Here is a 23,758-nt window from a genome sequence, read left to right as displayed (position 1 = left end):
CTAATGGCGACAGGTTTGAGATATTGTCGCTATAATAGCGACGGTCTAAAATAACCGTCGCTTTTTGGCGACGATGTCTGTAACTAGCGCTATTTGCGACAGTTGTAGAAAAACGTCGCCGATCAGATCGGCGACGGTTATGCATAACCATCGCTGTTGGCGACGGTTTAAGAAAAACGTCGCCGATCCAGATCGGCGACGTTTTTGTAAATACCCGTCGCTATTAGCAACGTTTGTGTCAATACCCGTCGCTATTAGCGACGCTTTTAATCAAAACCCGTTGCTATTAGCGAACCTGAGCCAAGCTCATTAAACAAGATAAACGAGCCATTAACGAGCCGAGCCCGAGCTTCATGAATTCCGAACGAGCCGAGCCCGATCTTCAAACCCGAGGCTCGTAACGAGCCCGAGCCGAGCCCGAGCCAGCTACTTCTCGGCTCGGCTCGGCTCGACTCATTTACATCCCTACTTATTGAATTATCCCGCACCTTTTGAATTCAGGCCAATAAAATCGTTCTCTACCTATAGCTAATTGTCTTGTCCTTTCCAATTTTACCGCAGCATGCAATTCTCAAATCAAAAGCAACAAAGTTCGACACTTTTAAATAAAAGCCCATTTTGTCGATAGCAAACTTTTTGTTGTTGTCTTTCTTCTACAAATCACCAAATTCTTCATTTTCATTATAAGCATTTTTCAAAGAATCTAAACCTTTAACCTCTGTACATTCACAGCAAGTAAACCGGCTCGTCGATTGGTTGGATCTTTGCCATGACACAGTTTAACTTCTGCAAAAAAGCAATCTATCGAGCATGCATTAGATTTTTTTTTATGTATATATATTTTGGGAGTTAGTATATTGTAAAGCTTGAAAATGCACAAATATCAGAATTTCCATTGAATTAAAACAATCCTCGTAATCTTACAAAACTCAGAAGGACATAAAATTCAAGCTCATACGTAATCAACTCTTGCCTCCGAGTAAATTAAGCTATCGTTCTGTCGAAATTCGTAGCCATTAATTTCTTGCTTCCAGAATCAAATCTTTTCATCCAAGCCATTGTCCAACTGTCAAAAATAATAATTTGCTGGAAACCCTGCATCAGACTTTCTAAGTTCAAAAATTCTCAGTGAAGAACAATTACTCCCATATTACATATATATCTATTTATACACACATTACACATATGTGTGCGCGTTCTTCTGTGATTTTTACTGACTTAATTAATAAGCACTGCAGCCTCTTCTCTTCATTGAAAAATCTATATATATATATATATATATATATATATATATATATATATATATATATATATATATTTCCCTCATGTGATCCACTCTCCCTGTATATGCAACAATCCTCAGTACTAAAAATATATTCAAAACAATTAATTTCAAGATTCCCTTATTTATTTTACGTGCTTTAGAAGTGTTCTAAGAAAATGGTTTGTCTTTATTAACCAAATATTTGTCCTTGCTTGGACAAAGACGAGTCATCCAACCATTTTCTTCGATAATGGCACGTGAAAATCTTTAAATCAAAGAGTGAGTATCATGTGAGACCGTCTCACGGATCTTACTCTGTGAGACGGGTCAACCCTACTCATATTCACAATAAAAAGTAATACTATTAGCATAAAAAGTAATACTTTTTCGTGAATGACCCAAATAAGAGATCCGTCTCACAAATAAGACCCGTGAGACCGTCTCACACAAATTTTTGCTTAAATCAAATCTCTGATTTGAATGTTTTTTTACTAAAGAGGCGTATTATTTTATTGTCTCCATGCATCGACGGAAAAATGGCTGCGTGATATGACTTGTATATATATATATATATATATATATATATATATATATAATATGATTTCGACTTGATCGAAGAAATTTAATTTGGTTTGTTCGTACAAAATTATATTTCGACTTGATCGAAGAAATTTAATTTGGTTTGTTCGTACAAAATATTATGAGCCCATATTAATGTTTGTTTGCTGTCACTCAAGTACATTCGGACACTTCTCACTTCTTGTCGTAACTGTGCTTCATTTTTACCCATTGTCTATATCACGAAATTATATAATTAATTTCTAGATTATTTGTCCTAGAGTGTCCATTCAATTGAAAAAAATAAATAAATAAATGATGCTTTTGGTGTAAATTTAGGGGCACTTATTTATTCTCAAATGGGCAGTAATTTAAGCAAACTAGACAAATATATAATTAAACAATTTAACCATTGCAATGAACATTGATTATGCTAATAAATATTTTTCAACAATGGCAGCTTTCCTTTTACGCATTCATAATACAAATCAGTCTAGTTTACTTGTCAGGTAATATATATTTTTTAATTTCTAGACAAATGAACTTTAATTCACCAAATTAACCCGTATTTTTATACATGTCCCATCGAATTTATAGCAGAGTAGATGGGAAATATGTAGATATTTATATTGCACGGGACCATAATAAAAAAATATATAGTAAATAAATAATTATGAGTTAGTATATTTGTAGTAGGATAAGGCGATGAAATAGGAAGGAAATATGCAATGTGGTAGTGGCTGAATTAGGAATATCATTATGTTCGAGTTAGAATTTTAAATTCTATAATTTTTAACATTCTAATAGATCTATCCGGAATAATATCGTGTTAGTCCAAAACTATATAAAATTTATATATAATTTTTTTTTAAAAAAAAATGATCTAACCAGGCTTATCAATGCATGTGGCTCCGCCACTGAGTGGGGGCCAAAGACAATATCGTCCTCCACATTATGAACTGTCAACATTTACAATTTTAATATTATATTATTTATATATATTTGTATTTATACTTAAGTAGATGATGAAATATGATAAAAATATTATACTTGAATCTAACCATTTCGATTATCAGTGATTTGTAAATGAATTAAAAGGTTACATGTGTTACTGATGCCGAGAATTATTGCATTTGCCTTTGGAAAAATGCTTTCTCCGGCGACCCTTTTGCGGCAGCGCCTTCAGGAGGCTGACGATAAGGTCGGCGAAAGCTCCGACGATGAATTTGTTCATGCTTTTGGGGTTCAAAGAGAGGTAGCACATCAGAAGCTCATGCAGGCACTCCCAGTTTTCATTGACGTCGTGGAGATCACGCGCCTCCACCATTTCTTGCATTGATCGCCGGAAGTCCCTGAAGGGGTCCGGCGAATAGGTGGGGACTGCGATGCTTCCGCCAAAGATCGAGGGGTTCTCCGGCAGGTTGGAAGACGTGGAGAATGAGGTGGAGGCGAGGGAGGAGTCGATGATGGAGTTGGAACTGCCGGGGGAGGAGAAGAAGAAGCGTTGGGAAGCGAAGGCAGTGGCAAAGTCGGGTGTGGAGGTGGTCTCCCAGTCTGATTCGGCGGTGGAGTCGTATAGCGAGTTGAAGTTGGTGGTGAATAGACGGCGGGGATTAATTCCCAGCGACGGATCGGCGGACGAGAGGGATTTGACGGTCGTGAGGTAGCAATTGAGGTTTCTTGTCATTGGCATTGGGAGAGAAGTGGGAAAAAGTTGGATTTAGCTTTGTAACTGTTTAGACAGGTTTAAGATGAGTGCCATGTATTTATGAGAGCACACCCTAAGTTTATGTATCATATATATATATATATATATATATATATATACACACACACACGCAGTACGGCACTGTATGTATATATCGAGGAACATGGGAAAATGGGAAAAGGAAATCGAAACAATTACGTTACCTCTTACTATATATTTAAAATTTTTACTAGATTTCCAAAGGTTTGGAAACAAGAAAGGGAAGAAATAAAGAAATAAGATGTTGAACCAACCAGACCTACAAAGGCACCATCTTCCGTCACACATGGTGGGGTGGCGATCATCCCATCCATTTCACCTACCATCTTTTGCTCCATTGATGAGAATGAGATATGTGCTTTCATAATTATTAATATTATTTTGAGAAATTTAGAGCTTTCGAAATAACATGATTTGAACAATAATGAACAAGGATGGAGCCAATAAAATTAATCTCCCACTCAAATAAAATATAAAAAATTGAAATTTTAGATGCAAAATTTTATGATCCGAAACTATTCGGATGCCCGTCATTTCTTTAGTAGAAAAATAAATAATAAGAAAGTTGCGAGAACTAGGGAGTGTTTGCAAACTTTAGAAAAAGGATTTTTCATTTCTCACTTCACCAATGGTTCGCCATGTAGGTCGTGTAACGGATTTTCCTAAATGGATTTACAAAATTCTATATCATAATCTTGGGGCTAGTCGATATCTATTGAAGGTTTCTACTCAACATGGCGTGTGGTTTATAACTTGAGATTTGAATACATTAGGTTATTTTTTAATTAACGAATTCCCAATGAAATACATCTTTAATCGGGCTGATTGATTTCATGTGGGTCTGATAGGATCGCGACCAGATCCAAGGCCCTTCTAAAATTGCAGGCATAGAAAGTTCAAATTTTCATAGGCCCAAATTGTAGTTTCTAGTTAAAATGTTATTATTCAGTTCGCTATCATATATACAAGTGAGAACAAATTATTTTAATAATTATTATTTTTTGATAATATAGTTTAAAATGTAATTACATTAATTAAATTTAAAGGACTTACATTGGTTATATTTGGGTACGTAATTTCATAAATCGATAAACAAATATTACCAAACAAACAATAAATATTTCATTTTCTCCTGTTTTATACATTTTTTTTCTTGATTTCATTGAGATTTTATAATAGTATGAGTATACATGATAATTACATACCAGATAAGATGTCAAATAAAAAATTATTACTAATACCGACCAATATATAAATAATCAATCACATTGGTCCCAAGGCTATCATGTCATATATCTAATCAAAGAGTAAATAATTAATAATTATTTAATTAATACATGATTGGATATCCTAGAAATTAGATAGATAAAGGTGGCCTTAACTTTTGTATTAAAAAGAAATGGAAGATGAAGAAAGTGAATTAAATAGGCTAATATTATAATACCCATCTACATTTTGTAAGATTTTAACTTTATATTTTGTCGAATGACAGACAATAATAGATCAGTCCATCCATATGCGCAATGAAGGGGAAAAAGAAGAAATAAAAGGCTCCACCACCACATTTCCATATCTCATATTCGATGGGGGGCAACATCAACATCCACCAAAGGAAGAAACGTAATGGTGGAAGGGCTTTTGGAAAACAAGAATCCAGTATGTTAACTCGATAAATATGGTTTCCGTTCCCGTTCCCGTTTACGTCGGCACAACTATAATTTGAGTTGAAGTTCATCCCTTAACATTTTAATGCTCGACAAGGGGGAAAAAAGACAATGATAACATAATTTTTTTTGCGGACGCTGGTGGATATCAAGCATTTGGTGCTTTGTCACGAACAATCAAATGTTTCATGGGCATGTGATGCTTTGTCTCCACGAGACTTCGCTCACAATGTTCTTGCTGATGATAAGATCTATTGGTTTGTCAAGTAAAATCGATGGATCACTTCGAGAAATGTACAACACAATCTCATAAAATATCCTGCCATGTTTTCCAAACATGCGATGTGTGATAGGGGCATCGGAACATAACAAGATAGTGATTCACCAGTTTTCTTCAGAACTCTTGCAACTCTTACGTAGCCTAATGATTTTCAGTAGCCACGTCTGTGGTATTTTGGTGGCTCTGAAGGAGCAAGAATTAGAACCATCACACATGCAACCTACAGGCATGGTTTATTTCCACAGATTACAACCATACAAATATAGAACAACACAATTAAGCACCAAAAAAGTGTCATTTTTTCTGCTAAACTTTGATTACATTACCTATACAGAACCTTGAGAAGGTTATACCTCTTTTCGCCATTTCAACACCGTCGATAACCAAATTGTTGGCAAACCTTGAATCTTGGTGTATATTTGTGATTTTGTGTTCAACCCTTCCAAATGTTTCAAATATTGTGGCACATACAACGATGCATTAATGAATCTCGTACTACATGTTCTATAGTGGAACACATTTCCAAAATCTACTCAATGCAGTGAAATACTTATATATACAAAATCATGTATAGCAGAAGATAAACATTGAAAACATTCTAGCAAGTTATTAGACTAATTGTTGTACTTTTGATCCCTCCATACTCATAGTTTGAAACAATCAGATCTCGTAAAACTTCAGTGAAATTCGTTAATTGAAACAGAGTTTCCGGTGTCAATCACGTTTACCAAGTGGTTTTTGAGCCAACACAACTTCACTAATTTATTATACTAATGGAAAACAATCAAAAACCTCAACTAACCAGAAACAGGCACCTCAAATAACCAGAAACAGGCTTTCATTTCTGTTTTTTCCTGTTCAACCCCGGAAGCCAATGAAATTGCATTTTTTTAACATATCTGATCTTCCAACAACTCAAATATTTAAGTAAATTCTAAAAGATAGAGACTCGGACAAATACAAAGTAAAGATAGATTAATATTACTTTTACTGTACAAAAACAAGGCTGCCACCTCCAATATCCCCACCGCCATCTTCTCCCTCGTCCTCCGCTCCCTTCGGAACCGTGACCACCAGCTCACCGCCGTCATAAGCGGCGGATACCAGCTCCGGCCGGGTCGAAGCGGGGAGCCGAAACCGCCACAAATCAATCTCCAACTCAGTACCCGACAAATCAACGACACCGTTACCCCTTATGACAATCTTAGTAATTCCGGGGCAGATCTCAACGGCATCGGCCCTTATGTCACCGCTGATGTCATCCGTGGCGGCGACAAATCGTAGGGCCTCGGATGTTTCGTCGATCGAGACGTCGGCGTCTGGGTGAAAGGGCAGCTCGAGAACCTTCTCATAGATGTGGGGCAGCCGCCGCAGCTTCTTCTGTCGGCAGCTGTTCGCAAGAGCGAGTACTGATGCAACATCGTATCGCAGCGCGATATTGTGCTTTCTTGGTGCGGGGTGAACCTTCATCGGGGAAAGTATTATATAATTTTCAGATAATATACATGTAAAACAAGAAAAGCTTGGATCTGAAAAGAAAGCCCGGATAACCAAGATTGAATTTTTTCAGAGAAAACCAAGAAATTAGTAGCTTATCGAGGAACGCAAGTAACAATTTGAAAAAAAAGATTTGATTTTTTCTTTTTTTTTACACGGATGATAAGAAGCAAAGGTTTTATCAATGGAGTTGGGGAACTTAGAGGGATGAGAAAACAGCGGGCACCGACTGATTTGAGAGTTTCACAGCATTTGCCCCGTCTTTGTTTTCTGACAATTTATAGCTGTGGCTCTGTTTACAAGACTTCAGCTTGAAATACAAGATCACTCAATTTCATCTTATGAGTGTCAGCTTACTAAAAAATACTTCAATTTTTTGTTCATATATATGTTTTTTTGTTAGTGTTAGGATAATGTTTTTGTAAGAATTTTGGTGACGAATAATAGGTTATGTTTATTTTATTTTATTTTTTTTTGTTACCTGATATCTTAATTTCAAATTCAAATGACTTACAACCAACCAGAAGACACCTACAACATATTGAAGCTAGAAGTAAGCCGCTCACAAATCTAAAAGACACCAATTTATACAACACAAAAAATTCATTATAAAAATTCAGTTCGTCAAAATCTCATTATATATTTTTTATTGAATATAAAATCTCAAATTATAACAATAAAATATCACGATGTAATAATTATAAATATCATTATAAGAATATATTAATTGTAATTTTAGTATTATTCGATTTTCAAATTCCAAATCCAACTCATAAATCTTAAGATTTTATTCATCTTCAATTCGATTTAGTTCCTGTCCAGTTAACTTACGCACCGGGAAAGATTAAATTATTGGAAAGAAAATAAACAGGGGATTATGGCTTGCGTCCGGTACATGGTTACGTGGCATTTAACTTTGTCGGATAGTCGGCGTAAGTCGACTTAATCAGTAAATTGCGTTGAGAAGCAAGGGTGTTCGTGTAATTTCACTCATAGGTACTGCCAAGATTTTAATAACTGTGAATCATTTTTGGATCAGAAGATTTCTCATTTCGCTTTCAATCCACAAAAAATTCAGAAACCATAGCTTAGCTCCTCCACACAAGCTGTAGAATTCAGGCTTCTCCAATGGCTTCTTCATCCCTTTCACTCGTAAAATAGCGTATGTGTAGGCAGATATATGTATTGAGTGAAATTATCTCAGTTTGACGTCGAAACCGCATCTTCGATTTCTACCATTTACTTGTTTTTTTAAACTCGGGAATAGGTAATTTTTCTTTGATTTTCTGTAAAAAATTAGAGCTTCAATATGTTGAATATTTAGTTTTTTTGTTGATATGTGTTTTTTTTAAAATTATGTTTTGTGTCGTTGTTGTGACTTCACTCTGTTTTTGTTTTGGGTGATGTGCTGTAGATCTGAAGAAACTGAACGGTGAGGGTGTGGTTGTCGTGGATGCATTTAACTGCACGTATATGCTCCATATGGGCTAGGTTTATCGAGGTCTGATCAGGTTTTGGTGGTTACGTAGACGATCTAAAATTTATGACTGTTTAAGATCCAGTTCAGTGCTCTAAATCTGTTATTGTACCTTTTTATGAGTTTTTTGATTACTTGTGATTAAGAAAGGTGGATGAAAGAGGAGTGACGAAAGAAGGATTTCTCGTTGGGCTGATCTGATGGAGACTGTAGTCGTCGTAGCTCATCACAGGAATCACCATCAGAGTTATAGTAGAAATCGTGACAATGGCTCATCCAAAGGTGGGTCGTTTTTGTCGACACCTGGCGACCATTTTAGAGGAGTTAATTGGAGGGCATTTCAACCTGGGTCAGGGTTGTTCCCAACTCAGTTGAAATCTTACTCCACGGCCACTCCTGTTATCAAACGGGCCTTTTCTTCTTCTTTCTCCCCCAAAACACCATCACCATCTGACAAAGTAAACCAAAAAAGCTCCAAAAGAAATGGGAAAAACTGTAGTTATCCAATCCCTATTGATATCAAGTTCGAAGACAACGAAAGGGTGATTAATGATGATTTTCATTTCTACGAGCGTTGGGCTGGACCTACATACTCAAACTCACCTCCCCCAAGTTCGTTGCCCATACCTACGTTCTCAGTACAGCCGAAACAATCCATTTCCCTTGCTTTGGATGTCTCAACCTCTGAAATTGGGCACAGCTCTCTGGATGGTGTTATTTTTGATAGTGCTGACACTGCGACTAAGACTCTTCGTCGCATTCTTAATCTTGATATAACTGATGATTGACGGACTTGGAGCAACTAGTGATCATGTAAATATGAAAATTAGTGTACTTTGTGAAGTCGGTTTGTGGTAGATTGTATATATAATGAAAATGATACGCCTGTGTGCTAACTTCTTATGAGGAATTCACTCAAGGTTCCTAAAGTGGTGGTGGCAGTGGCTATGGAACTGCTGTATTGGCTGGTTTGATTGTCTATCTCCATATATCTTGGGAAATTGATATATCTTTTAATGTGGTTTAGTTGATTTGTCAAGAAAGCTTTGATGTGGAAGGCAGGGTTTGATCGATATCAGTGATTGACGAATCGGCATAATTAGATATTTGGCTCAGTTGCCTGAATATATTTAGCTGTGATCAGGCCACACATTGTTGGAAGCATCAATTGGGATCTCCAGCAAATCTTCCTTTCTGGGTTGTTTATTTTCATTTCCTCCTTTTTAGTTTTTGTTTTTCTTGTCCTATACTTGTAAATATTGTAGAGACCTAACCTGTCAGTTCAGTGCAGTTCTTCCATCTCCTTCTTTTTCAGACTCAGCCTTCGTGTTGAACTCGACCTTTGTCTTTAGTTTCTTTAGTCAAATGCCAACTTCAGATTGCAATTTAGTCTCTCTATTCATTTTCACCTGAAATCGCCTCATCAACTTGTTTCTTTGTTGCTTTAAAGTTTAGAAGTAGTTCTGATCTCTGCATCTTTGCTCAGCTGCGGTTTTTCCCTTTCTCCGTTTTTCTTGGTTTTTAAAAAGAAAAACGGGAAGGGAAATTGATATATTAGATTCTCCTTTAGTGCTTTACAACATAAATATGTGTAAAGAACATAATCCGAGAAGTGAGAAAGTCGATCCATGATGAGATGTCTTTCTCAAGCTTTCCCTCTTCGTGTTTCTTGAAGCGTTCGGTACCTAGATGATATTTTAGCTCTTTGTTTTTAAGCTTTGACACCACATAGTTCAGTAACATTTTGTTACCAGAGATTGTTGATCATATTGAGCTGTGAACAGGTAATCTTTATGATATTCACCTGTTTCCTTTGGATTTTGCCTCATGTACCTTCGTACTAATGGGTATTTTTTTCATGTTTTAACCAGTGCTATTGATAGAGCTGATGGAAGACAATTCTTATGAGGCTGCTTTATGATCTCCACATGCTGATTTTCATATCAGTCGTGTTGATGTTCTGTTTTACTTTGTCAATCTAACTGGAGTATGGTTAACATTGAGTCGGTGTAGCTGTATTTGGTCACGAACAGTAGAACATGTGATGAGACTCTGGGCAAGGCATATAGTCTTATATTAGTGTATTATGTGACCATTTTTAGTTGTTTGTATTTGTTTTCAAACTTTGTAGAGAACTGTCGTCAAGAGTGTACGTTATCTAATGATTCGATTATAATGCTGGAATGTAACTACGAGATAATACTTCACACAGATTTTGTGACGCTGGCAATGCTGCTTACCAAAACAAGCATCGTCATGCACGATGAAGTCCCAAAAAAGTTAACCCATTAGGTTGCGATAAAAAAGAACAGAGTAAAATTACATGATCAATCCAGAAATGGCATGAACATATTACCAAGATATAACGGTATATACAACCGTGCTGCAACATACTTTTCCATCGATATCTCAATATACTACAAAAATGTCGTGAGCTCTGAACCAAATTTAACCTCGAAATGTTCAGAAACGATCGTCACTCAGCCGCTGTTTGACCATTTTTATTATTTCTACCTAGCTTTCTTAACTCCCAGTCTCTCTGCTTTACAATTTTTCTTGATTAACTAGTTCCTTGTTTCTGTTTTTACTGATTCGGAAGCTATTACGAAGGCTTCTTTACCTATTGATAACTTACGTTGAAGTGTTTGAAGCAATGCCTCTTGTCACGCTCCGAGCCCGACCTGCACCTGTACAATGAGCCTCTATAGCAACTACTTCGTATTCGTCTCGCTTTACGAAAATGATTAACCCAAATTGCTATAGCAGTCTATTATAAGTCATAATAAACTCATTTTAAATATTTCATTTCTAAGATGTAAAACAAAAGTATCACGATCAGCGAAATGCTTACACGGAACAAACACAATGCCAAGAACTGGTATCCCAGATTTTGACCAGCTTATATCTCCAGCTGACGCAAAAATCTCCCCATTTAAACTATAACGAATTGCCGAATTGAATCCTTATGCCCACCATTTTAATTAACCATGATAACTCCACAGCGTACTCTTCAAATCAATTACTGAATCAGTGCAAGAGGTATTGCAGACTTGTTCACATAAACAAACACATTACTATTTTCCCCTACTCAAGATCGAAAACCCGGATATCTGACCCGACGGATACGGATATCGATTTATGGACCGGATGTACTGAAACAGGGCCGGAGCAACCTCCGCTTCCAGCTTCTGCTGGCTTTCTTCCTCCATTTTCTCCGAACGAAGATTCGCAGAGCACGAGGGGATTAAGGCTCATCCCGGTGTTTAATCTTATTGGGCTGGTTCGGCCCAATAAGCGCAATGGGCTCATGTAAAGATAGTTTGGAATGACGTTGGCCAGGATTAATTACTATGTTTTTTTTAACAAACGATTAATTATTATTTTTAAATTAAGACAACTTAATACAGTAAGAAAAATTATCTCTCCATCGAAAAATTATTATTATTGTTTTATAAAAAACCATTCTTATAGATACCTCGTACCAGAGTGTATCTCATGTGAAACCGTCTCACGGATCTTAAGCTGTGAGACGGGTCAACCCTACCCATATTCACAATAAAAAGTAATACTCTTAGCATAAAAAATAATACTTTTTTGTGGATGATCCAAATAAGAGATCCGTCTCACAAAAAAGACCCATGAGACCGTCTCACACAAAATTTTGTCCTCGTACCAACTCTATTGATTAAAAAGCTTCTTTATCCACACTTATTAGCCAAACCACTATCCTTGGAAGGCGATACGTACACATTAAATTTTAAATATATTAATTTTTTTTATATAAAGTGTAACCATATTGATATATAGCTTCTTTTTTTTGGAAAAAAATATATACCAATTTTGAGTGATAGTTTTACTATGGATAAATAAAACAACCAATTTAACAAATTGTTATTAAAGGAACGAGAGAATAGAAAACCCAATTTCCTAACCAGTAACGCCGCTACTCATAGAGAGCATAGATGAATAAAATCGTGTCTTAAACATCCACATCGGAAAACAGAACAACATAATTGTTCAATCCAAGCTATCGGACAAGGAAAAAAAGAGGTTGGCCACAACGCGAAAGCATTATATCGGGGTGGCCGAATCCCATCATATGAACAAAACCTCGAGTTTGAACAGTGTACATCGAATCCTGTCCTGTTTGTAAATTTGGCCGTGACTCATGATATAGAGCTAACCCTTAACAATTGCCGTGGGCCTTGAAGCCAAACACAGTCGTGGACGATCCAACCCAGATTGATATTTTCCAAGACTTGCATTATTGACGATCCCTTGTGCAAGATGTGAACTTTTCCCCGCATAACTACACCCGTACATGCAGAATTCTGTGCATGTCGAACATCATCTTTTCCTATCTGCTAGATTGCAGTCCACTGCTGCCATAATACTTCATTGTGGTTGCTTTCGCAAAATCAGCAAAGGTCATCCCATCCTTCAACCGCGTAGATAGTGGTGGAACCATACCACTAATATTTCGAATCAACTCAACTGATTCATGTACAGCACCTCCAGTTCCCTCACAATCCGACTCTAGATTCTGATCTCCTTTCTTCAAGTGTTCAATTGGGTATTCTTTAAGGGAAAAAATCTTGTTCCATGCTGGCTGCAAAAACACAACAAAAGTCTCCCTGCTCAAATCGTCTATCTTAGCCGGTCTAGAAACACAATGAAGTGTGGCTCGAAGCTTCCCTTTAGATAACACATCCGCGGATTCTCCCACCTGAACAATAAAACTCCTTTCGGTAGCTTTCACTGAAAGGACACGACACTTGCTCGGATGAAGAATTTGCAAATACGTGTGGCCCATTGGAGAGTCGTGTTCTTTGGCATCACTTCCAGTTCCATCCAAACACATAAACATTGGAGCTGTCAAAATGGTGAAGATTCCATAATCATAATGCCACTTCTGCCACAAATCTGATTCATCATCAATCCTGGAATCACGACTATCAATGGCAGAACGACATTTTCTTCTACATTTTTCTTTGATAATTACACTGTCGAGAATCGAATGATAATGTATTAGACGGGCTTTAGCCGTGCCACATTGCAATAAGCTATGCTCTAGCTCGCACCCACCAAGTTTTTTGTCACAAACTCGAGAAAGAAGAAGCCCTAATTCCATCATACACGAACCTAATTCTCGAAACGCAAGCCGTAGATTACTAAATCCAGAACCATCAGCCACAGCTGTCATTGACTCGCAGAATTTACCATTAAATTCTTGATCATACTTCATTTGCATGGCAAACGATGACACAATCCTATCCAAATTCTTTAGCGGCACATCACTTCCCAAATTATACTCCTATTCACTTGCCAAAAACAGATAATCCACATTTTTAAAAGTGCAAAAGTGAACTAATTTTTAATTAATTTTAAGAATAAGGTTTTACCTTGAGAATCCGTTTCCGATCTTCGTTACCGAGAATGGCAAGCTTGCGCGCCAAAGGGAGCAGAGCTTGGCGGAGTAGTCGGGCTTTGGGCACGCCTATGACGGAGAGCAGTCCGGGACCAGTCGGCCCGATTTCATGCATAATTTGATCAGATATAAACTCTAGCCGTCGGTTTTCCGCGGGAGATGCCGAAACTTCATCGGCCGATAATTGTAGGAGATCGGAGTATTGAAGTTGGAAGAGGTCAATGGTATCTTCCATACCTGAAGGCTGAAAGATCCATTTGCGGGCTTTTAAAACAGGTTCACCCGATGGGCCGAGAACCAGATTTGGATTGAAGACGGGCTTGGACCGGGTGCGGAATGTGGATCATAAAAGAGTAGCCCATTGGAATTAGAAGCAAAAATATAAGGTGGGAGATGCATTCTTTTTAGTTAATTTATTTTAATTGGACATATTTTATGAAATAAAAATAATTTTGATTATTGATATCACTTCATGTATATATTTTACTGACACGGGTCGGTCCGTTTTCATCTTGATGATCGTCGATGCCTAATGAACATTTCACACCGATAACTTAAATTTTCGATAAAATCTCAAGTTCGAAACTCAATTATAATAAATCATATATCGACAAAATAAAAAATCTTGAAAAATGGAGTCACAGACCTTTTTTTTTTTTTTTTTGTACTAAAATAAAGATTTGGTGGGGGCATATGTTAGGTCAAAACAAAGTTTGTGAGACGGTTTCACTGATCATTAATCATGAGATCGGTCAATCATGTCTATATTTACAATGAAAAATAATTCTTTTAGCATAAAAAATATTATTTTTTATGAGTTACTCAAATAAAATATATGTATCATAAAATTGACATACGACATCATTTCACACGAGTTTTTTGTGCAAAACAAAACAAAACAAAACCCAAAGCTGAAATTGCATGTGTATAAAATGAAATTTATGGTTTGCGTATCGTTACCTGAATTAATTCTGTTCTAATAAGATGACTGGACACATAATTTTGTACTTCAATCTCCACTTTATAAAACTCATAAAACATTTAGTTGCACGTGCTTTAAATATTGTACTTAACGGAGAGATAATTATTAGTTTATTTTGCTAATGAAAATTGATGCATGTTATTGAAATTGGTGAATGAAATGCAGAGCAAAAAGAAGCCAAATCTATTTTGGATTTCAGCAATGGCTCCATGGACGTCTGTGATATTGGGAAGTCTTCTTGTATACCTTACCCATGCTGAGAAGCATGGGGTCCAAGTGGTGAGACTCAACCTTCCTTTCATCAATACAACCTTCCTTTTCATCAATATTATGAGCAATCGAGTTTATCCAGTCGTGAGTAGCTCATTTCAAGGTCGAATTGAATTAGTTCAAAAATCTGGAATAGCCTTACCTGATCATGTCTAGGTTTCTTGAGCTTGATTTGATTTGAATTATACCTGATCTATATATCCTTTCAATTTCATTTCATTTTTTTATGTGTTACTTGTAAGAATCATGGAATTATGCATGCATGTCTTGTCTAGACAATACATAAATCTGTTCTCGCATGGTTCTGAGGAAATAATTTTAATTTACAGATTGGAGTCCTGAAGAAAGGAATAAATCCACTATCAATAATGGATCTAAACTTCGAATCACAGTATCTTCCAACAACTATCAAAACCGGAATGGTCACCGGCATCATCGCCCTCGCTGCAAGTCCCTTTTCACTGCCATATATATGCAAATAATCTCTCACCCTTTATTGTGTAGCATATATATATATATATATATATATATATATATATATATATATATATATATATATATATATATATATATATATATATATATATATATGTTGGGGAATTACACCGAAGCGATGCCGATCACGATGATAATAGTACCCAAAAATGCGGAATAAAACAACCAACAAGAACACAAAGATTTACGTGGTTCACCCAATATAGGCTACATCCACGGAGCACTGCAACTTTTATAACCGGGAGAAATATTACAACAAGTGTATACACCAATACACTCAATATCTCACGATCCCAACCCCGAGTATACCGAGAAAATATTTTCTCTATCTCACAAAAGAGAATTCCCGCACTCAAGAAAAAAATACACTCTTTTTTTCTATGCACTCTCTTTTCATCAAAGCTGAAAAGCTTTTGATTTTGGGATACAATAACTGAATTCCTCGTTCAATTTTATAACAAAACCGATGTGGGATATGTGAGAAAGCATGTTTTATATTATTTAATTTAATGCGGGTCCCACCCCATTAAATTCGTACCTAACAATTCTCCGACTTGAAGACTTGATTTCAATCATGTCTTCACACCATCAGTGCAGCAGCTCATACCTCCTTTGTGTTAGTCCAGAAGACCAACTGAAGTCAAACACAACTTCAGTTTTTCCATGATAACAGCCTTCGTGAGCATCTCAGCTGGATTCTTGCTTTCAGGAATCTTCTCAAGCTTCAAGACTCTATTCACCCGATCTCTAAAGATCCCCAGTCCAAGGATTTGTTTTGCAGCACCCAAATCCTTCAAAGCAAATTCCTTTGATAACTCTTTCTCGAGTTTATCAATCTCTTCCAGACAAGCTCTTGCTATCAACATATCATTTACAACAGTGATCAGCCTGATACCTCAGAAAACCATCATTATTCATTACACCATCAAACTTCTTGTACCACTGTCTTGGAGCTTGTTTGAGACCATACAAGCTCTTCTGAAGTTTGCACACCATTTTCTCTTTCCCTCGTACTTCAAATCCCTGTGATTGATTCATTTCTTCATCTAGCTCACCATGAAGAAACATCGTCTTTACATCTAACTGTTCAAGATGTAAATCTTCTTTTACCATCAATCCAAGTACAGTCCTGATAGTAGTTAACTTTACCACCAGAGAGAAAATATCAGTGTAACCAATGACTTTCTTTTCACCTTTTACAACAAGTATTTCTTTGTACCGCTTGCTACCGTCATTTTCTAACCGGTACTCCCACTTGCTCTGTAAAACCTTTTTACCTTCAGGAAGTTCTGACAACCTCCACATGTGATTGGATGACAGCAAATCCATCACATCTTCCATGGCTAACTCCCACTGTTTAAAGATCTCATAAACATCCGATTTATTTTTCACAAAATAAACCCAAAATCTCCTGCTCGAATCGTCAACAGTAGTGCCATAATATCTTGAGTGATCTCCAAGGAATGTCACAGGAGATGGTCCACATACATCAGTATGTACCAGCTCCAAATCCGCCGATATCGGTTCTCTGACCTCTTTTGAAAAGCTCACCTTTTTCTGCTTTCCAAAAAATACAGCTTCACACAGCTTGTGCTCAACGATCTTTAATCCCGGCAGCTTTCCGTTTGAAACAAGCATCTTCATTCTCTTTTAACTCGTATCCCCAAGCCTACTATGCCATAGACTTGAATTAGCTCCAGCATTCACAGCCGCTAATTTATTTCTCAAACTGGAAGTCATATAAAGTGTTCCAGTTTTCTTTCCTCGAGCAACAATCATGGCTCCCTTTCTCACTTTCCAGGAACCATCACCAAAGGTCACCTTATGGCCTTCGTCGTCAAGCTGTCCCACTGAAATCAGATTGTGTGTCAACTTTGGTACATGCCTTACTTTGTTGATTTTTCAGACAGATCCATTTGTCATCTTCATCCGGATATCACCCATACTAATTATTTCCAAAGGTTTTCCATCAGCCAGGAAAATTTTTCCGTAATCTCCCGCAATGTAATTATCGAATACATCACGATTATCAGTGGTATGAAACGAAGCTCCCGAGTCCATAACCCAAGAATCAACATGGCTTTCCATGGATAATAGCAGAGCATCATGTACCTCCTCGGTAACAACATTAGCGTTGTTCTTTGTTGATTTGCAATTCTTTTTCAAGTGACCAGTCTCACCACAGCTCCAGCACTTCACATTCTTTTCAAAGTTGCTTTTGTCTTTTCCATTTCTTGACTTGGACCCACCATGCCATTGGTTAAAACTCTTTTCGCCACTCCTGCCCCTTCCTCTATTCTCGAGATTTAGAGCAGAACTTGATGATGTTTCTTCACCAGAATCCATCTTGCGAACTTCCTCGGCAAGAATTTGATCTCTGACATCATTAAATTGTAGCTTTCTTTTTCCAACAGAGTTGCTAACCGCTGCCCGCATTGGTTCCCAATTGTCTGGTAAAGACGCCAAAAGAATAAGTGCCCGAATCTCATCATCAAATTTAATTTCAACAGATGTTAGCTGTGAAACAATCGTGTTGAATTCATTGATGTGTTTAGCCACCGAAGCACCTTCTCCCATCTTCAAGTTGAATAACTTCTTCATGAGATGTACTTTGTTATTTGCCGATGGCTTTTCGTACATGTCCGACAAAATGGACATCATCTCCTCAGTTGTTTTTGCCTCCGCCACGTTATGTGCCACGTTCTTTGTTAGGATCAATCGTATTACACCTAACACCTGTCGATCAAGAAGCTTCCAGTCATCATCCTCCATCTTTTCCGGCTTTTTTCCAGATAGAGGTTGATGCAACTTCTTACTGTACAGATAATCAATAATCTGTAGTCGCCAGAACGTGTAATCTGTACCGTCGAACTTGTTGATTCCAGGTCCCGATCCATCATCTCCGGCCATCACTTCTCTAGCCTTAACAAAAAATCTAAAAAATCTTTTCTGATGTGGAAGATCAGACAGAGCTGCAACCACAGAGCATACTCAGAATTTTAAAGAGTTTTCACCACAAGGCTCTGATATCAGTTGTTGGGGAATTACACCGAAGCGATGCCGATCACGATGATAATAGTACCCAAAAATGCGGAATAAAACAACCAACAAGAACACAAAGATTTACGTGGTTCACCCAATATAGGCTACATCCACGGAGCACTGCAACTTTTATAACCGGGAGAAATATTACAACAAGTGTATACACCAATACACTCAATATCTCACGATCCCAACCCCGAGTATACCGAGAAAATATTTTCTCTAACTCACAAAAGAGAATTCCCGCACTCAAGAAAAAAATACACTCTTTTTTTCTATGCACTCTCTTTTCATCAAAGCTGAAAAGCTTTTGATTTTGGGATACAATAACTGAAGGAATTGAGCTCTATTTATAACTCAATTCCTCGTTCAATTTTATAACAAAACCGATGTGGGATATGTGAGAAAGCATGTTTTATATTATTTAATTTAATGCGGGTCCTACCCCATTAAATTCGTACCTAACAATATATATATATATATATATATATATATATATATATATATATATATATATCATTAAAGCCATATTTGATGTATGCTATATTTATTTGGACAGGAGGGAATAGCAGTGGGCAGAAGCTTTGCAATGTTCAAGAATTACAGCATTGATGGAAACAAAGAGATGATTGCTTTTGGAATGATGAATATTGCTGGTTCTTGCACTTCTTGTTACCTCGCTACAGGTTTTGGATTGGAATATATCGGAATTTAATGTAACAAAATTAATGTAGAAAGAAAAATGAATAACAAAATTGTCGTTGATTGATTTCAGGCCCGTTTTCCCGCTCTGCCGTCAACTTCAACGCAGGATGTAAAACTGCCGTTTCGAACATCGTAATGGCATTTGCTGTCATGTTGACGTTGTGGTTCGTAATCCCATTGTTCCATTACACGCCTATAGTGGTCCTGTCCTCAATCATTATTGCTGCCATGCTTGGCCTCATCGACTACGAAGCGACCATCCATCTATGGAAGATCGACAAATTCGACTTTGTAGTGTGCATGAGTGCGTATCTTGGCGTAGTCTTCGCCAGTATCGAAGTTGGCTTAGTCATGGCGGTAAGTATGCTACTTGCAAAGCATTCCGGATTTTGAATATGATGATGTTACTATTACGTGTAGTTGAATTTGCAGATTTGACTGTCTATTTTGAGATTACTGCTATTTGTTGCAAGACCAAAGACATTGGCTCTTGGTAATATTCCAAACTCCAAGGTGTACAGAAATGTGGATCAGTATTCCGATACCAGAAGAGTTCCTGGAGTTCTGATTCTTGAAATTGAAGCTCCCATTTATTTTGCCAACGCAAGCTACTTGAGAGAAAGGTAACAACAGTACACGCACAAAAAATAAGGAACAAGAATTATAAAAACCGTTGTTTGGGTTATAAATTTATCACAATCGTATCAATCAAATCTGAGTCCTTGTGAACCCAAATCATAATTTCTTGTTCCAGAATTTCGAGATGGATAGATAATGAGGAAGACCGAATAAAATCGTCGGGAGAAATGGGATTGCAGTATATTATACTCGATATGAGTGGTGAGTGAGTGAGATTTCTAATTTAGATGTAAAGGCTTCACATATCCATTAATTAGTCGACATCTTGAACTTGGCAGCTGTCGGAAACATCGATGTAAGTGGAATCAGCATGCTCGAAGAGCTAAATAAGCTTATCGAACGAAGAGGGCTCAAGGTAAATTCAAATCACCTTTCTGTCATCCATTGCTCATCAAATAATCAGTAATAATTTTGACCAACTTTCAAGATTATTTCAAATCGTGATTGGAATTTGGTGTGATATTGAGCAGCTAGCACTGGCCAATCCAGGAGCTGAGGTGATGAAGAAGCTAAACAAGTCGAAGTTCCTCGAAACGATAGGACAGGATTGGATCTTTTTAACAGTGGGAGAAGCTGTTGGGGCATGCAATTACATGCTTCACACTTGCAAGCCAATCATGGTTCGTGATCAACCAGGAAGTTGTAGCAGCAATGTCTAGGGTATATATCAATTTATGTCCGAGAAACAGCGTGCAGTTTATATATGAGATTTAAACTGTGGAAGCGATTTTTCTCCACCAAAATTGTACCAATTAATTGTATATCTTAGTGCTTTCAAAGATTAAAAGTCGAAGTGGGTTCTATACGCCACTGTCGTATCCTTTCACTGGAACCAAAAGGCCTGATATGCAAATTTCAAGCATAATTTTCTCTAAACATACAAGTTTCAGTGTAAGACATGTTTCTGGCGGCTAACGCATCATAAAAATCTACTGTAAAGAATGTAAACGTAAATATGCTGTTCTAGGACAAGAGCATAAAAGTACCTACAAGAGGGGTAGCATATACAGATATTGCATATGAGGGCTGTTGAATACTAAGAGTAGGAATCAAAAGCTCTCAATCTTGAAGGGTCTGAGGCTGGGAACACCCACAAATTTGCGCTTTTTTCTGCCTGTGGTTCACTTTTCCTCCTCCGTATAGATTGTCTCGCAGAAGAACTCTTGTTTTTATCTCAGAAACTTTGGTTTTTTCTTCCCTCCCATTGCCGAGGTTATGTTAAACAAACGTAACTTCTGTATCTCCAGCTGCAACCTTGCAATTTTTTCAGACATTCTTTGAGCCTGCTGCGGCAATCTCCTTCTCCTAGTACTTGCTTCAACTTCAGAAAATGTTCTATTTTCTACGTTTTTAGTCAATCTTACATTAAGATCAAAGAGCTTCATTATGGTTGTAGTACCAGCTTCTTCAAGCTGTCCTTTCAATGACTCACATTCGATAACTTCTTTGCCTCGTTTCCCCTTCTCTGTAACCTCGAGTTTCCTCTTCAAATCTTGAACTGTGATTTGGAGATTGGCCTGTTTCTGGATATCTGCGTCGAGCCTAGCAAAGAAGAAACTTTCAGCTTGCCAACCATAAGATCAATTGTGCCGTTTGGATAAGAAGTTTCCCATAATTCAACTTTTTCATTCTCTATGCCAACCCGTTCTTCTCTCTTTCTGATACCGTGAGATGAATCATCAGATATTTGATCGAGGACAACGATTTTTCTCATAAGAACATTATCGGCCTCGGAGATTTCAGATGTAGGGTTGGAATTTCTCTTATTTTTCCCACCCTCGGATTTTAACAATTCAACTTGCTTCATTGAAGCCTCCAGCTTGAAACGCAGATTCATTTTCTCCTGAATCATTAGTTCCTTTATCTCCACTATTGCCTTTCCAAAAGCTTGAAGCCTAGACCGCACATCATGCAAGTCAGAAAATGTGTCTGTCGTCGGGGTTGTCTTTTCTTTGTTCAGATTAATTCCATGGGGAACGCTTGTAAATTGATCACCCTGAATCAAACAAATAAGATAATTAGAACATAACAGATATTAAAGCCAGTACTTGTGGATAAAGCAGAGGAAAAAATATGGAGAATTCTTAAAATGTAAGCAGTACTTGTAATTCCTCAGTTTCGGGATCCTGAAACTTGATATGCATGTCAGCCTGGTTCTCCAGCAACGATATGCATTTTTTTAAGGATACAATTCCACAACCCATCCCTCAAAGTTGAGCTATGAGGCATTCGTTTTCATCAAAATAGCCAAGATTTGCTTCATGGAGCTCGTGAAACCTCTGCTCATAAAGAATGCAAATTACCCTCTAGGCCATTTCTCTTGTTCTTCTCTTGACGTAATTCATGGAGCTCAAGTTCAACAATCCTATTCTTTAGGAATTCTCGACACTTTTTAATGTCAAATGGATTTCATTCTGAGGTCTTTGACTTTTTTTATTCAACTCTAGTTTCTCTTTTTCAGCTAGACTTATCTTTTTTTTCCAAGCTCCGGACACGGGTTCTGCCACAGTCAAAAGTTGAGCCCTAGCTTAGCATGGACCGATAATTAACAAATAAATAAAGATTTGACATGTTACTTTTATCTGATTTTTAGATACTTAATGGTTTTAAAAAATATTTTATACAAACTTGATTTCACCTCGGTACAATCTGATTGTAATCAAATTTAATTCGATTTGGTTTGGATTAGATTAGATTACACTCTCAATCCAAGAAATCTGAAATCGATCCAATCCGATATCATAAATGATTGGTCGGATTTCATAATGTATATAGACAGATATGAATTTTCAAGATCGGAGTTCAATAATGATGGAGTTTTTTTAATCTGAGAACTGATAATGTTTTTAAAATTTTCTTCGTAAAGAAAAGGGTCGGGTTCTATTCATTGAAAGCAGACGTGTATATTAACTGGACTTGCGATGAAATACATGGAAATCCAGACAAACAGCCCAATTCTTCCTTCAATGGCCCACCCACAAATCAAAAGAAGCAAAATATAATGGGCTGGCCCCCCCCTTCAGAAACTGCTTGTGAGAACCAAAATTTTAAGATAAGAATTGAACGGCCCAAATGATAAGACGACCAATTAATATTTATTAGTTTTCAAATTAACATATTAGAGGAATTATGACAAATAAAATTTGGCAAACTTAAAATTTAAAAATTAGCTCCACTAGTTAAAATAGGTATGGTCCTAAGCATACAACGACATGTTTCTAGTCAGATCAAGGTCATTTTTTTTTTTCAAATTTGTGTTTGACCCGCTCATTTTTCTACCTCTTGTATGACTATCTTACTGATCTTTATTTGTGAAATATGTCAACAATGTCCATATTCAGAATAAAAACTAATATTTTTTACATAAAAAATAATTCTTTTTCACGGGTAACCCAAATAAAAGATATTTATCGTCAAATTGACTTGTGGGATCGTCTCACAATTTTTTTTTATGTTTTTATCTAAATTTCATCGATATTAGTACAAAAATCCTTTATTATAGTTCACATCATTGGTAAAAATGGAGTCAAACATCAAGAGTGCACACTAATTTATAGACAATTCCATCGATCATATAAATATTATAGCTATTGTAATTCAATTGATAGCTAATCCAGACATCAAAATTAAGGGTTCGACGTGTTCCGACATTAATTCTAGTTAGTCCCTATCTGTGAAGCATCAAAGTGGTCCAGGAATTAATTGTCTTC

At 36.9% G+C, this 23,758-nt stretch overlaps 4 protein-coding genes and 2 long non-coding RNA genes across 6 annotated transcripts; 2 read left to right on the top strand and 4 right to left on the bottom strand.

Annotated features, from left to right (window-relative positions):
* Positions 1–2,856: 2,856 nt before the first annotated feature.
* Positions 2,857–3,567, bottom strand: LOC140803835 (transcription repressor OFP16-like). The gene has a single exon (XM_073159703.1). The coding sequence runs from the start codon at positions 3,513–3,515 to the stop codon at positions 2,931–2,933; it is 585 nt and encodes a 194-aa protein (XP_073015804.1). The 5' UTR covers positions 3,516–3,567; the 3' UTR covers positions 2,857–2,930.
* Positions 3,568–6,178: 2,611 nt separating this feature from the next.
* LOC140804059 (uncharacterized) lies at positions 6,179–7,364 on the bottom strand. Its single transcript, XM_073159938.1, has one exon. The coding sequence runs from the start codon at positions 6,981–6,983 to the stop codon at positions 6,501–6,503; it is 483 nt and encodes a 160-aa protein (XP_073016039.1). The 5' UTR covers positions 6,984–7,364; the 3' UTR covers positions 6,179–6,500.
* Positions 7,365–8,044: 680 nt separating this feature from the next.
* LOC140804058 (uncharacterized) lies at positions 8,045–10,698 on the top strand. Its single transcript, XR_012112030.1, has 3 exons — positions 8,045–8,277; positions 8,425–10,271; positions 10,359–10,698. It is a non-coding gene; the product is annotated as an uncharacterized lncRNA (long non-coding RNA).
* A 572-nt stretch (positions 10,699–11,270) lies between these two features.
* On the bottom strand, positions 11,271–11,936 carry LOC140803855 (uncharacterized). The gene is made up of 2 exons (XR_012111953.1): positions 11,576–11,936; positions 11,271–11,495 (listed from the first exon to the last, which is right to left on the bottom strand). It is a non-coding gene; the product is annotated as an uncharacterized lncRNA (long non-coding RNA).
* Positions 11,937–12,767: 831 nt separating this feature from the next.
* On the bottom strand, positions 12,768–14,150 carry LOC140804057 (uncharacterized). Its single transcript, XM_073159937.1, has 2 exons — positions 13,890–14,150; positions 12,768–13,801 (listed from the first exon to the last, which is right to left on the bottom strand). The coding sequence occupies exons 1-2, from the start codon at positions 14,148–14,150 to the stop codon at positions 12,845–12,847; spliced, it is 1,218 nt and encodes a 405-aa protein (XP_073016038.1). The 3' UTR covers positions 12,768–12,844.
* A 4,569-nt stretch (positions 14,151–18,719) lies between these two features.
* LOC140803644 (sulfate transporter 3.1-like) lies at positions 18,720–20,773 on the top strand. The gene is made up of 7 exons (XM_073159546.1): positions 18,720–18,740; positions 19,264–19,390; positions 19,480–19,766; positions 19,842–20,032; positions 20,164–20,249; positions 20,327–20,403; positions 20,519–20,773. The coding sequence occupies exons 1-4, from the start codon at positions 18,720–18,722 to the stop codon at positions 19,845–19,847; spliced, it is 441 nt and encodes a 146-aa protein (XP_073015647.1). The 3' UTR covers positions 19,848–20,032; positions 20,164–20,249; positions 20,327–20,403; positions 20,519–20,773.
* Positions 20,774–23,758: the final 2,985 nt, after the last annotated feature.

This window comes from Primulina eburnea, chromosome 10 (genome assembly GCF_022965805.1).
Source record: "Primulina eburnea isolate SZY01 chromosome 10, ASM2296580v1, whole genome shotgun sequence".
Lineage (NCBI taxonomy): Eukaryota > Viridiplantae > Streptophyta > Magnoliopsida > Lamiales > Gesneriaceae > Primulina > Primulina eburnea.
This window is presented reverse-complemented; position numbering and strand designations above follow the sequence as displayed.

What these genes read in the sequence shown, in the direction of transcription:
- LOC140803644 (XM_073159546.1), top strand. Translation starts at nt 18,720, where the DNA reads ATGCCGATCACGATGATAATA. An exon ending in TGCCGATCACGATGATAATA is followed by an intron (nt 18,741 to 19,263) that starts GTACCCAAAAAT and finishes TTATTTGGACAG; the next exon opens with GAGGGAATAGCAGTGGGCAG. An exon ending in TTCTTGTTACCTCGCTACAG is followed by an intron (nt 19,391 to 19,479) that starts GTTTTGGATTGG and finishes GATTGATTTCAG; the next exon opens with GCCCGTTTTCCCGCTCTGCC.
- LOC140804057 (XM_073159937.1), bottom strand. Translation starts at nt 14,150, where the DNA reads ATGGAAGATACCATTGACCTCTTCCAACTTCAATACTCCGATCTCCTA. An exon ending in ATCGGAAACGGATTCTCAAG is followed by an intron (nt 13,802 to 13,889) that starts GTAAAACCTTAT and finishes GCAAGTGAATAG; the next exon opens with GAGTATAATTTGGGAAGTGA.
- LOC140804059 (XM_073159938.1), bottom strand. Translation starts at nt 6,983, where the DNA reads ATGAAGGTTCACCCCGCACCAAGAAAGCACAATATCGCGCTGCGATAC.
- LOC140803835 (XM_073159703.1), bottom strand. Translation starts at nt 3,515, where the DNA reads ATGCCAATGACAAGAAACCTCAATTGCTACCTCACGACCGTCAAATCC.